Source organism: Xenopus laevis, chromosome 2L (assembly GCF_017654675.1).
Source record: "Xenopus laevis strain J_2021 chromosome 2L, Xenopus_laevis_v10.1, whole genome shotgun sequence".
Taxonomy (NCBI): Eukaryota; Metazoa; Chordata; class Amphibia; order Anura; family Pipidae; genus Xenopus; species Xenopus laevis.
In genome coordinates this window covers 98,473,553-98,488,702 of record NC_054373.1, presented here as the reverse complement: position 1 = coordinate 98,488,702, position 15,150 = coordinate 98,473,553, and the positions used below count along the sequence as shown (strand labels likewise).

The 15,150-nt window shown below is 37.9% G+C and overlaps 1 protein-coding gene across 1 annotated transcript in view; it reads right to left on the bottom strand.

Annotated features, from left to right (window-relative positions):
• Nucleotides 1-15,150, bottom strand: part of rasa4.L (RAS p21 protein activator 4 L homeolog) — a 78,902-nt gene that overhangs the window by 17,894 nt on the left and 45,858 nt on the right. Inside the window, exons 9-14 of the mRNA XM_018246869.2 lie at nucleotides 10,790-10,881; nucleotides 5,988-6,105; nucleotides 4,665-4,818; nucleotides 4,208-4,272; nucleotides 2,772-2,884; nucleotides 151-343 (exon numbers count right to left, since the gene is read on the bottom strand). Of these exons, the coding sequence (XP_018102358.1) occupies nucleotides 151-343; nucleotides 2,772-2,884; nucleotides 4,208-4,272; nucleotides 4,665-4,818; nucleotides 5,988-6,105; nucleotides 10,790-10,881 (735 nt within the window). The remainder of the gene's footprint in view (nucleotides 1-150; nucleotides 344-2,771; nucleotides 2,885-4,207; nucleotides 4,273-4,664; nucleotides 4,819-5,987; nucleotides 6,106-10,789; nucleotides 10,882-15,150) is intronic.

Sequence of the window (15,150 nt, the reverse complement as noted above, 5' to 3'; positions counted from 1 at the left end):
TATGTTATAATTAGAAAAGAATTCAGGTTTTCAAGTGACAATTGCGTGAGAGGTTTGCATGAAAACAAGCATTGGATAAAACAAAGTTTTGCAATAACAATGCTATAACGCCATAGTTTAATTAAAATGCATTCATTATTTGGTACTAACCATGTGTTTATTTTCTGGAAAGCATTCTTCTACTCTCTTGTAGAGCTGCCTAAATGTAGCACGTATGGTGGCAGGACACAACTTTACTGACTTTGTTATTGACATCAGTAGGTCTGTTAAATAAGACTGAAGGTACTGGGTGCTCTGCTGGATTAGGTCACTCTCTGTCTGAATCCTGTGCAAGCCGGAGCACCTAAGTAACATCAAGATTGTAGTAAATGCTTCACAGTGAGTAAAAAATGCAGCACATAGACACATTGCCAGTCATGGTGATAACAATCACATGTCCATGTTTGCTGAATACAAATATTTAAAAGAGATACCAGACAGCAATCAATAAAATCCTCAATAAAATACAGGAAAAAGTGTATTTATCAATAAAACACTGGGGTGCACCAAATATTAGAATCCTACCTCCCCACACCACCCATTACTCCCTATCATACATTATGTCCACATACTTGTAGCAGGGCCGGAACTAGGGGTAGGCATAGTAGGCATGTGCCTAGGGCGCAAAGCTGGGGGGCACTAGGCACGTACCTTCTCTGGCTCCTACCCCCTAGTCCGGTCCCCTCTCTCCTGTCTGGACTGTCCGCGTCGGTTCGCTCTTGCGCTTTTGTGTCAATTTGCGCATTCGATTCCACATTGATTGGCGCATGTGCACTAGCATCAATTCACGCATGTGCACCAGCGTCGATTCAGGCCTAGCTTCAACTACACATGCCAGTGCAAGATGGCGCCTGCTCCTCAACTCTGAATTTTTATTGCACCTACAAAGATAAAGACACTTTTGACAGTAACAGGTGGTATGAGGAGGGGCGTAGTGGGCATATAGTTTAGTTCTTTTTTTAAAGAGGACTTGTCACCCACACATAAAGAAGTTGTATAATGAAAGTAATTTGCAAATTAATCATGAAACCCAAATTCTTTTTTATTAAAGCATCCATATCTGTTATATAGGTGTTTAAAGCTGTACTTCATATATTGCCTGCCTGCATTATTACTTTCATTTTCCATTCAGCACATTCTCCCTGCCTCCTCATGCTCTATAATTGTGTAGGGCATTGGATCCCCCATTCTGGTGCATACACAAGATTTTGGGGTGATACACAACTTGCCTTGTACACAAAATGGAACCTGCCTAATTGCTGTGATTGTGAATTCCAAGACTGAAGAAAACAAAATGTAAATATTACATTACATTACAGTAAAGTTTAGTTTGCTCAACTACCATGATAGAAAAGTATTTGGAACTATTTCTTAGGGCAACAGATCCCCTTTAACTGAACACAATGAATGATCAAACAAAACAGCTAACTAGATGAAGGCCTGTTAGTTGAATGTGGCCCTCAGTGGCATTTTAATAGTGCAATGATAAAATATGGGTAAAGGGACATTTTTAGTGCTGGTATAGGTACAAGGTTTATTATTGCCTCCTACAGCTCTTATTTCCCTGAATGTGTCATTATGCTAAAACATTAAATGGCATTCCCTGCAGAGAATTGATCAAATAAACTATTATCCATGCTTATGTATTCCCTCCAGCTCTGGTGTATTAACACAATGGGGTATATTTATCAAAGAGTGAAGTTAATAGTGAAGTTCCGCCACTAGAGTGAAATTCCGCCACTCTCCATTCATTTCTATGGGATTTTTACAGGCGTATTTATCAAAGGGTGAACTTTCACTTTCACCCATTGATAAATACGCCTGTAAAAATCCCATAGAAATGAATGGAGAGTGGCCGAATTTCACTCTAGTGGCGGAACTTCACTCTTTGATAAATTTACCCCATTACCTTAGACTTGCTATCCAATCAACCAAAAATCCATGTTACAGAAAAAACAATTGTATTGGGTTTATTCAGTATTTAAGGGGGAACCAACACAATACTCTAGTGACCATAAACTATAAAAGACATTCATAGAACTGTTGGAGCTCACTGTAGTTGGTGAGAGTTAAGATGGGAATACGCACACACAGATATTATTGCACAAACGTGGATATCGGTTGTTTTGTAGATCGAGTAGGTTGGAAAATTTTAATCGAACGTTGGCCAATGTTTACGGCTGAATTTCAGATACTGGTAGAATTTTATTGTTTCTACCCGTACATCTGACAATTCAGCTTTTAATGTCTGTATTGCAAATGAACGATGGTCGCAGGAAAGATCTTTTGTGTATGGCAGGGTAGAGAGAGAAGAACAACTGAGGCTCCAAGGAGGAGGAAGTGATGGACCAGTGTCCTGGCGGTATTCAGTTAGACAAACAGAGGAAGAGGGAATAGGGTTTGCCTAGAAAACAAAAATCAACCCTTTGCTGAAAGTCTGCAGCACCCAGAACAACCAATCAGAAAGTAGATTTCAACAGTTAGAAAACAAAAGCAAAGATCTAATTGGTTGCAATGAGCAACATCACCGGTAATGTTTCTCTCCACTTTTTACCCAGCATGATAAATAAACCCTTTTGTGTTTGATAATTGTTCTGCATCACTGGTGTCTGGCAATAAATTATTTCTTAAGTTTCATCAGATGTAATTATATGATATATTCAGTATATAAAAATACAGCAATTCATATTTACTAACTAATTTCTCTAACTGAGTGCACAAATAAAACTTACCCTGCTTCTTTGATTTCTACCTTACTGGGATCGAGTTCAACATACTTTTTCTCTTCAAAGATACGATTTATTGTTGCTCCAACAACAATATGCAAGTACTGAGTTCCAGCCACCTAATGGGGAAAAAAGGAAATGTAGCCTTTAGTAATGTTAGAACATTTTTTAAGAGTATTGCTAGAGCATCCCAGGTGGTACCTTATTGCCTCCTGATTAAGGATTAATAACGTGTATTACTGGAAATAAACCCTGGATTGAACTTTAGTAATAATATTCTTTTGGAAATTAATTTTGAAAAGTTTAGTTCAAGCATGTGGGGTTACGATTTATACTGACAAAGACACCCACCCATTTGCAATATATTAAGGACATTAAGGCATTTTGTACAGTAAGCTACTAAAAATCATTTTATATAAATTTATTGGGATATTTCATACTGTAATGGAATAAGAGAAGTCTTACCTAGATAATAGGGTAACAGATATTTGTTTATTCTGTTGTGATATTAATGGGATAAAGAGAACAACTTAAGTAGGAGCTATCCAAAAACCCTGACTGGTTTACCAAAAGCTGAGTGGGTTTCAGGTGGTATTACAGGTTGTGACCACAGCACAAATGTCGAAAAACGCAGATGCAGGTCCCAGACCCTCTCCCTGGCAGTGATGCTGAAGGCTGCTCTATTACCTCTCTCCATGGCCCTGATCATGCCGGAAGGGAGGAAAAAGGTAAGGGGTGAGGTGCAGTGGGGGTTGGCAACTGGGGGCGTCCAGGGGTGTGTGTGGGCCCATGAATTGGAAGCCCCGGTGGGCCCTAGACCTCCCATTCCAACGCTGCCAAAGCAGATTGGGAGATGCCACTTTGTAGAGCTGCAGCACACTGTACACAAATATTTATTTATAACAACCTAAAACCAAATAGTATATTCTGTGACTAGTACCCCAAAGACACGTACAAACTTTGGTCCTATAGTTTGTCTCTGGCTACAATTCCACCCTTTCAGTGTCAGGGGATAGTAAGAACTCATGTGCCTTGGCAGCAGAAAGGCTGCATGTTGAACACCCCTATGGTACAGGAAAAGCTGGTTGTGTGCCACATATCAATAACAAGTTCCCTAGTGTGCCGTCTTAGCATTTGCTCATTAGCGATTAAAACAGCAAGCTTACAATAATCCTTTTCTTATTATTTTATTCCTGAATCATTACCTCCAGAAGCTGCTTAGAGTGATTTATTCTTAGCTACAGGAGAACTGACCCATTCAGGGAAAAAAGTTAAAAAAAATGCATGTGATATGCCAGAGGCAAGGGGCATTTAGGTAGAATAAGGCATAGATTTTGGTATCCCTATCACAAATACAAAGCTGCATTTCTTAAATATATCAATATCTTCTATTACTATCCCTAATAATTGTAATACAGCAGAAAGCTATATAAGTATTTTACCTTAAGAAATGATTCCATTGATTTTGATGCCAGAGAATTACTTCTGAATAATGTGTTGGGTTCATCTATGGTAAATAATAAAAACATTTGACTCATACGATATAATTGCTCAGAGAGATCAATATACTTTTGCAGTTTACTTGAATGTAAACATAGTAGTCGTTAAACAGGGCATTCAACTCTGTAGCTCTTTGTTTCTAGAGGGAAGCCATATCTTTTTTTCAGCCCAGCCCAATCAGCCCCCACTCACAATTTATTAGGGCATGTTAGCAATCTGGCATGGCCCAATGTTCTCACTCCCATATAGTCTGATCATTGCCATGAAGGCCAGACATTGGATCAGCCAGATTTAATGTATCACATGCATTGAAAAGAAACAAAAATCTGTTTGCGGGTCAACCTTATTATACCTATATGTCAACTTCTAAAAATACATCAATGACCTTTTGCTACTTACTTGTTTTATCAAGTTCAAGTCTGAAAAGCAGATCCAAGAATTCCTTAGCTATCCCTTGTCCCAAGAAGAGTTTTACCAAATTGGTTGCCACCTCCTGTCGACATTCGGCAGATGTTGTGTCATCTATTAGCGATATTAAATTAACGCTTTTTTCCTGCAAGGGAAAAATCTTTATAAACATTTGGTTTCCAAGAATAGAACATTGCTTTAAAATTAAAAACAGGAAAATGCATTGAGCTTTTGCAAAGAGCACACAAAGGGGTTAATAACAAGTATTATATTGATTATTGTGCAGTGTGTATGTACATCCTGCTTTTGCATTAACAACACTGCAGATTTTTTTATCTCGATGCCTGGGAATAATCATGCAGAAGTGGAGAGGAGCAAAAGAAAGTTCTGGGATTCAAAACTCTTGCCTCATCCCTCTCCAATTCCAGCACTGCATGCATATGTAACATTATTCAGTATCCTCTGTGACAACTGCTGCCACTCCTATAGATCTACATCATTTACACTGGTTCAGAACATGGCAACAATTTCTGTTTGTGCTCATATTTACCATTTCAGCATTGCTCAGGGTTATACTAGTGGTCTAGTTACCAATAGCAGGCAACTACATGCTGCATATTACCAATACATTATACCTGCACTGAGTTGCAACAAATAGAGCAAACTTTAAAACTGTAACACATATAACACATACAATTTTATTAAAGGGCAAGTCAACCACAAAATAAAAATTTGCCTAATACAAGAAAACATTATTCTAAGCAACTTTGCAATATACATTCATTACACATTTTCTATGGTTTTTAAGATATTTGTATATGTATTGCTATTCAAAGCAGTGTTCGTCCCTTTCTATTCTCTAATTGGATGGCTAAGACTGTTGATACAATGTAAGACAAGGCAGTTGTTAGACCGGACTTTTCTGGAGAACCAAGACTTTTCCAACATTGTTTAAAAAAGTAACAACCAGGAGTTAAGCAATTGCTGCTTTTAATAGCAAACTTTTTTACAAATAACTTTAAAAGCACTGACATTTTTTTAATGAATGTATATTGGAAAGTTGCTTAGACTTATGTTTTCTTTTATTAGGCACATTTTTACTTTGGGGTTGACTTGCCCTTTAAATATTTTAGTTAATATTTTTAGGGAAATACAAAAAAACGTTTCCATAATAAACAGTATATGCATCTGTATAGTAATGTATTACATTAGTAAACATTAGCATGACCAGACAAGGATGCCTGCTAAAGAAACAAAAAGCAGATCTCAGCAGCAGTAAGCCTAAAACATTAGAGCATCCTACCTAATAATTACCTTACGTGAAGGTTTAACCTCCTGACACAACAGCTGGACCAAAGGCTTGTAGTATTCTGATGGAAGGACAGTCTCATCACGAAGTCTCACTTGGAGCTGCAGGGACCCAAGGTTTCCCCTAAACAGGCAAAAAAAAACACAAAACAAACTTATGGTGTTGAACTAAACATCATAAAATAAAGACAAAACCCCTGACAAATGAAAACAAATCCATTTTCTTCTCAGTCGTTTGCCATTTTTATTTTAAAATTAAGTTTGAGAAATGCAGACATTTTCTAGGAATTTGCATGTGCTTGGCAGTGCAGATAGGCTGATGTAAGAGTCATGTGATTGAAAAGCAACCAATAACAAGGGAGAAGCAGTGCCAGTGAGAACAAGTTCATACGGTCAGAGCTCCCAGATTAATGTAGGACAGCACTGGTCATGTGTTGATCAGCCCTCAGAATCAGAAATAGATCAGAAATAAATCCTTATAGCAATTTCTATTGCAAAAATTAAAATTGAATATACAGTAAGCTTCATCTTGCTGAAATATAATCAATTAAAAATTCTGTACCATTTATGAAAATCAAGTTACTCTTCACTCATCCCCTCTGAGCAACCTGTTTCTCTTCATTCTGTCTTCATGCAGTAGGTGGAGTCAGTTTTTGACTAACAGTTAGGTCTGCATTGTACCCTTAACCTAGGTGCTCATTCTTTAAAAATAACCGGCTCTGATGGAATCCTGTTTCTCTGCGTGCAGGGTGTTTGTCACAGTCTGTTATTTTGTTACCTTTTGTTTGTGCTGGAGTTGGTTATTTGAGTTATTCTGCTAAGAAAGGGAGCCCCCTAAAAGACATATTAGACCTACCTGTCAAAATCTGACCCAGACCCCGACATGGAGAGTGACAGACTGTGGAGAGTGAGATACTGAAGAATAACTTGATTATTTCTCAAATGGTACAGAATTTTTAATTGGTTGTACAGTGGAATCTCAATTTTACATCCCCTGATTTTAATTTTCGCTCATTTTAAATTGTTGTTTTGTGGTCCCACCTATATATTATGCATAATAAATTTCCCTGGATTTTACACCATTTAGAAAGTGTCTTATTTCAGCGAGATGACGCTTATATTAAATGTTCACTTTTGTGATAGATCCCCTTTAAGTGCATTGTTCCCTTCACATTCTTCCTGCTGGATGTTTAATTCAATGCAGGGCACAGAATGCATTAGGTGAGCTGAAAGAGCAAGGTGCAACTGAGGCTTTAACAGCTGCAATTTTGCTTCCTTTAGTTCCTATGGTTAACATTGGACTGAGCATCCTATGGCCTACCACTTGCCATCTGGGTCCACTCTGTGCAGCATTAGATATAAAGTTTTTTCTCAACTCTATGGTAGACATAATGGAACTACTGGGATTTGTCATTGCCAGGTCCTGGGCCCACTGGGGGATTCCCTGGTATCCTGGTAGCCCAGTTTGACCTTGCCTATGGTACTCACACTATATGGTTCATTTACAAAGTCACTTGGGAAATGTCCTACTTAAGGGCAATGGCACAGATTGATGGCACTCCGGAAATGACTTGCCATAGAATAATATCAGAATTGCCATACGTAAAACCTATTACTCACAGCATTCAAGCTTAATCACAGGAAATTGCCTTTCTTTTGATTTCCCATGTTTAAGTCAGATCGCCACAAGTAACAGGTTTTACTTGCAGCTATCCTAATGTTATGCTAAGGCAAGTCATTTTTGGTAGATTTGTCTCCCACAGTAGCTCAGGTTTAACACATTTTACCGTGTTCTGTTGCCCTAATGCTAATTTTCTTTTTCCTTAGCTGATATTTTTCCAGTAAAGCCATTATATTATTACTTGGCCTGAGGTGATTTTCAGACACTGGGAACAAATCTACCTTATTTATATTTCATACAGGTCTCTATAGCAACATCCAAAGAATATATGCCCTTTGACTTTTTCTCATTCACTCAAAATGATATAGGAAACACAGGAAATTATATTTACTAAATACCAATTTCTTATATGATGCTTTTTGAAGCATCAGTACACACCGAACAAAACATTGTTTCTCTAAATTTGAAAACATCACTGATAACAGCTTGTCTGTGATTCCTGCTTATAGTACAATATTCTTTATATCTGTCACCTTTTTATCATCAGCTATTGCTGAAAAACAAACGACAGCTTGAACCCCAAAAGTAAAAAAAAAAACAACACTTTTCTAAATTATAAACTAAAATCATAAACAACTACTCAGTAAGACTGTGCACTATTGATAAATACAACTTGGACCCTTTAATTACAAAAATAAGATTAATAAGGTTAATAGTGACAGAGATCTTCCAGTCTCCATTTTATACGGCAAACAATGAATGGGTAGTTCATCTTTACGTTAACTTTTAGTATGTTATAGAATATTCATTTCAACATTGATCTTCAACTTCAAATGTTTATTTAAAGGTACCTTTGTATCCATTCAGAGTTATTTGTTACAGAAGGAATTTTTTATTGTGATCTTGTCAAAGCTTTTAGCCCTTATAGATGGATCTTAAGGAGACCATTGCGAATTGTCTCAGAATAGCATTGTCTACATTATGCTAAAAGTTAATGTAAGGTGAGCTACCCCTTTACATAAATTTGTTTGTCCTTCCAACAGCATAAAGCAATTTGTTACCATCTGAGCAGATAATAAATCAAAATAAACGTATTGTCGTGGTATGATGTTGTGCAGTCCTTGATGCTATAAAATCAGCAGACCTTGTGGTCTGGAGCCCCCTGGGTCTTCTTAAATTAATATGCTAAGTAATTAATGTAGCCCTTGAGCAGACTGGTACATATCTTTCATATCCCTTTCATAGAAAAACCTGTTTATCATTAAAACTGCCTGGAAGATTCACAGCCCCTAAACTGGCTAGTAAAAATACTGTTTTGGTCAGTGTTTAATAGATGAGCGGCTGTATTTCTGAAATACTTTAAAAACACTGCCATAATAACTCATTTCATACAGATCTTTGCTTCCTGCATCCATGCAAAAGAAATGAAAGCGTATGCTTATGTATCTATGGTGCTGCAACACTGGTACTTCCCTGTAAGTGGCGTAAAGTCTGAGCTCGATGGTGTGGAAAGAGTTAAATAAATCTCAATAACAGGTTTTTCTCTTTGTATTAGAAAGATCTCGATGGGTTCTTGGCTTAACATTAAGTGACTCAGTATGCTATTTTTATGCCTAATTTTCCAAGACTGCAGCCAATGCCAGCAATGGTATGTGACCAGGACATAAATGTTTATAATGTGTACATGAGAATGTTCTGATTCATCTGTGTTGTGTAACCTGCTACAATCACTACAATTACTATCAGATCTTCAAACGTTTCTTGTTCCCTCCAACAAAGACCAGCAGCTCTTTGTATAAACTGTAATATTTTTTATGCATGTGCAGTTGCTTACAGCAACAAGGTTATATTGGTTATTTAGTCATGGATTCAAGAGTACAAAGAACAAACCAAAACTCGCCCTAATTATCCTGAGGAATTCAGTAGATAAATTGAGACACAAGTTTAATATAAATTGGGAAAAAAAAATCCATGGCTAACAGGCATTTGAGTAGTGTTAAAAAGAGTTGGTGCGCCACACATCATATGAAGCTACCGTATATACTCGAGTATAAGCCGACCCGAGTATAAGCCGAGGTACCTAATTTTACCTACGAAAACTGGGAAAACTTATTGACTCTAGTATAAGCCTAGACACAACTACAGCCCTGTCTCCCAGCAGCGCACATGCTGCCAAAGCGACCCCCCCAGCGATCAACCGGACTTCTTTGCAAAGTTGATGGTGACAGAGAATTGCCAAACGGATTACTGTGTGCATTGTCCCACTGTCCCACTACCATGTGCAGAGGGTGCTGTGTGATATTGCCATCACTGTTAATCTTTCGTATAACCAACAGAGGGCGCTGTGTGATATTGCCATCACTGTTAATCCTTCATATAACCAACAGAGGGCGCTGTGTGATATTGCAGTCACTGTTATTCTTTGATATAACCAACAGAGGGTGCTGTGTGATATTGCAGTCACTGTTATTCTTTCATATAAACAACAGAGGGCGCTGTGTGATATTGCCATCACTGTTTATCCTTCATATAACCAACAGAGGGCGCTGTGTGATGTTGCCATCACTGTTAATCCTTCATATAACCAACAGAGGGTGCTGTGTGATATTGCAGTCACTGTTATTCTTTCATATAAACAACAGAGGGCGCTGGGTGATATTGCCATCACTGTTTATCCTTCATATAACCAACAGAGGGCGCTGTGTGATGTTGCCATCACTGTTAATCCTTCATATAACCAACAGAGGGCGCTGTGTGATATTGCAGTCACTGTTATTCTTTGATATAACCAACAGAGGGTGCTGTGTGATATTGCCATCACTGTTATTCTTTCATACAACCAACAGAGGGTGCTGTGTGATATTGCAGTCACTGTTATTCTTTCATATAACCAACAGATGGCGCTGTGTGATATTGCAGTCGCTGTTATTCTTTCATATAACCAACAGAGGGCGCACTGTTATTCTTTCATATAACCAACAGAGGGCATTGTGGGATATTGCAGTCTCTCCCCAAGTGTACTGTTGGTATAGGAATGATTAAAAGTGACTGCAATCTCAGCTACTCGGGTCAGGTACCGCTGACCCGAGTATAAGCCGAGGTACACTTTTTCAGCACATTTTGGATGCTGAAAAACTCAACTTATACTCGAGTATATACGTACTTATAACACGTAAAAATTACATACTCATCTATGTTATCTTTTGATTTCCCAGGACTCAGTCTGAACCATCCTTCTTCTTGTAAGGTAGTTTGTAGTCCATTTAAATTCATCACCACCTACAAAAAATTTGTTTTCATCAGTAATGCATCTATAGAGCCAGCATAGCTTCATTTTTTAAACTTCTAATGGCAATTAATAACAGGCGATTTTTTGCTTTCTCCTAAGCTTTTAAGGGAGTGTGGCTGAATGTCCTGGCAGTTTTAGGCTGCTGAGGACAACATCCCTTGGTCCTACAGTATACACCTAAATATTAATTCATCTTTAATAAGCCAGCAATTTCTAACTCTTCTTTAACATTTTGAGCCAACATAGGTACGATCCTTGATGTATCTTTTATATCTGCTCTTATTATATGGCTGCAAGCAGCGCATGTGCAGAACAGTTTGAAAAGAGAGGTACCACCTCAGCTTTACCACCAAATCAGATGATAGCAGTAACCCAAGGGCTGCCCCCCTAAAGCTGCTGCCCTAGCTCCTCCTATTTAGAAAATACAGCCCTGTTCTTGTCAAGGTATACTTTGAAAGGCAATCAAAGTACAAATATTTATAAATATGCCTAGAAAGAAAAACTGTTATAAAGGATTTTGTCTAGCTAGCTCACATTGAATAAGGGAGTATTACCTTTAGTTTGAGATCTTTATGTACTTTCTATTAAAGCTGGCCACACCAAGTTAGCAACTTAGTGGCCCTTATGGGCCATGGACAGGCCTGTTTTGAAAATCTTCCAGGTATCAGGCAGGTTTAACAGTGTCAAATGATGACTGTATTGGCATGCTGATGCAGTCCTTCCCCACTGTATGATTTGATAATTAATAAGCTGGATTTGCCAACTTTCATGCTGGGTCAAATTGGCCTGGCAGTTAATGTACATCTTAATTCTCTGGGTTCGGCCTCTGATTGCCTGTGCTTGGTGGATGATGCAGAAGCTTGGAGACATTCACTGCATATGGCCAATATGGAATCATTAAGAGAACAATCACTGTGTGATTTCTTTTGTATCCTGCACTGAATTCTGTCTCTACAAACATTCCTGTGGCTGAATTTAAGTAGCATCATTTTGCTGTAGCAAATACTGCAGATCAACACAACCCACACAATAGGACAAAGGTTTCTGCGCAGTCTTCCATCCTCCTTTTAGTTTTATAAATGTTTATGGATGCTCATACAATTAAAAGTAAACAAGCCAGACATTAGATAATAGTTATTATACTCATCGAAAAGAATCCATGGAGTGTCCGCAAACTGCAAGGTTAAATATCAAACGTGAAAAAAGAGGACTTAACCTCCAGGACTCTATCAATGTATTGAGTTCAACAAGATCCAAATAATTTAAAAAGGCAATATTTATTCACAACCATGCCCCAATTCTAAGTTAAAACAAAGTTAAAAGACAAACAAGGTGCAGCAAATGGGAGGAGGGATCCCTCTGTTAGATTATTTGACCCCACCACCTGCCTTATTAAAGCAGGTAGGAAGAGCAAATCATATAATTGGTAACTGCAAGTGAGGAACAGACCACTGGGTCTATGAAAATAGTAACGCTAAACTAATAAGGCACACATCTATGCCGATAGTTATATCCAGTGATTAGTGATCACACAGCTGATAAGGCACCAAGCTGAAATAGTGAAGTATGTGGCGGAACATGGAACTTAAGCACTGTCCAAAATGTTGTAAAATTGCAGGATTATCCCAATGTAGTAAGCACCAAGTCTTCTCTCAAAGGACAGTTCCACAATGTGGATAAGTGGCGCAATGTATGATGTATATATTATAAATTCGCAGTGTGATCTGTGCACTGAAGTTAGTAATTAATAGGATTGGGAGTGCAGATGTAAAAGTCCAGCGACTTCCTTAGCGATTTAACAATCGCAATCAATGTCCTGTCCTACTCCCAAATAATAAGGTAAGTATACAGACCGTACTCCAGCAGTTTGCCTCGCTGTGTGGGTTTAAATTGAGCAGGTGAAGTCAGCATCAGTGGTCCAAGTCTGCCACTTTAAAGAGAATGAATCAATTCTGCCTCCATGCTTGCAGTGCCTGTGTCCAAAAGGTATTAGAGAGGGGCCCCTTCTCTCAAAGTGCCGCACCAGCCTGCTGCTTTAAGTTTAACATTGCCTAAGGTCTCTCTTTGGATGACTAGCCACAGACTTACCACCCCTTAGCCCTTCTATTCGGTTTCAATCCTCCAACAAGTCAGAAATAAAATATGATGAGGGAACATGGGATGATATCACTGGGACAGTTTATTGAAATTCTTTTTTTCTCCCCATATAAAGAGATATAAAAAAATATGGTAGCTTGGGTATTTCCTTATAACAAACAGAATTATGGGGATATAGTGATCTTTTATTAAGCATGGGTTTTGCGTAGGTTTTCATGATATAACCTTTTATTAAATTCTGTGACCTAAGGGAATGCCACTCAAAGTGAATAATCTATTGTTTACTTACATCCTTGTAGCAGATGTAAAAGGTAGATAAGATATCAGCTATGACATCAAACACCTTTCTTGGACAGTGGTGACAATACTGAATATTTAATGTTGGATGAAAATTATTTGGGGCATTAAATAACAAAGTGGCACATAGCCAGGCATCAAGGTCAGATCAAAGGGGAAGTTGACTGGAACTGGAACAACAAAATGAAACAGAATGGAACAGGTAAAGGGGAAGCAACAGATATTTAAGGCAAAACAGAACACATACGTATAGGTACTGTATGCCAGTATAGCTCAAATTTCTAAAAGTATGGCACAGCCTTGCAGAGAAGTAATCTGCATTCCTGCTCCCTTAGAAGGAGATGCTTATCTCTTCCCTGCAACTTAAAAGGCAAGTCAGACATTTTTTAACTGAACCTGAAAATGACTCATGAAGGCTTTAACACAAAGTACAAATATTATAAGCAGTGTTTAAAGCTGATTTAGCAAAGGTCAAGAGTGATGCATAAAGAGGCATGAGGCAGACTGAGATGATTGCAAGGCACAGTTTAAATTAAAATAACTATTGAACTGATCTAGTAACAGTTAAAAGAGAACTAAATTCTAAAAATGAATATGGTTAAAAATGCCTTATTTTACATAATGAACTTATTGCACCAGCCTAAAGTTTCAGCTTCTCAATAGCAGCAATGATCCAGGACTTTAAACTTGTCACAGGGGCTCACCATCTTGTCTGCGACACTCATGCTCAGGGGTTTTTTACAAGCAGAAACTGAGGTTTGTCTGTAATATAAGCTGATGCTACAGGACTGAATGTTAAATTCTGATGCTAGTTGCACTGGTTTCTTTGCGGTCATGTACCAATAATCTGAATTATTTACTAATCAGTCTTATATTGTGACATTTCTAATCTTTATAAACTGTATATTATGAGTCGTCCCTAAGTCCAGTAAGTGACAGCAGCACAGAGCATGTGCAGTGAATCAGCAGAAAAGAAGATGGGGAGCTACTGGGGCATCTTCAGAAACATAGATTTTCCCTGCTAAATGGCTGTGTTTGTTCTGGGCTGGTACATAGGTCCAAAACATAATGTACAACATTTACAACATTTCTAGCCTAGTTCTTTAGTTAGGCTTTAGTACTCCTTTAAGAAGCTATATGACATGTTTGGGGAAAAATTTAAAGATTTAGGATTTTTTCTACTAAACCTCAAATTTATCTGGTCAGGCTTTTTGGGGCAAAAACTGGAATTGTTAGTGGAAAAAAACTCAAATTTTCTGAGACTTATCATACCCTGATGCTGCAAAAAGCCCAAATCCGAAATGCCGCCATCTCAGAACTGTCAAGGTCCTGTATATAGTAGGTCAGTGGGAGAGGCACCTATCTTGATTTAAAGATTATTATTATGGTTTGTGCTGAGTTAAGTGCGAAAGTTGAAAAATCTGGGGTTTTCGGGCAAAAAAATAAATAAAAAATAGTACAATTTATTGGGGGTTTTCCCCGGACTGATTAATTTGAGCTTTATAAATAATAAATAAGGTCAAATCGGGTATGGGCGTTTGGGCGTGTTTTTTTTTCATTAAAATAACCCACTTAATGTATGAATTAAATGTATATCCATGGACCAACAAACTCTTTTAAATGTTTGTTCCTGTATATCTACACCATGCACACAAACATTGAAGGTATTGCTAGGGAGTCCACTGGAATGTTCTGGAGAGCAATAGCAACAACAAAGTATAATATGTAAGGCTAATGTCACAAAAGGGATATTTGCTAGCATTTTAGAAAGACTATTCTATGAAAAACATGAAATTCTTGTCAATCACTTCCCATTTCTTCTAGTTATAATCTCTATATTTATGGCACAGTCCCTAGACATGGTC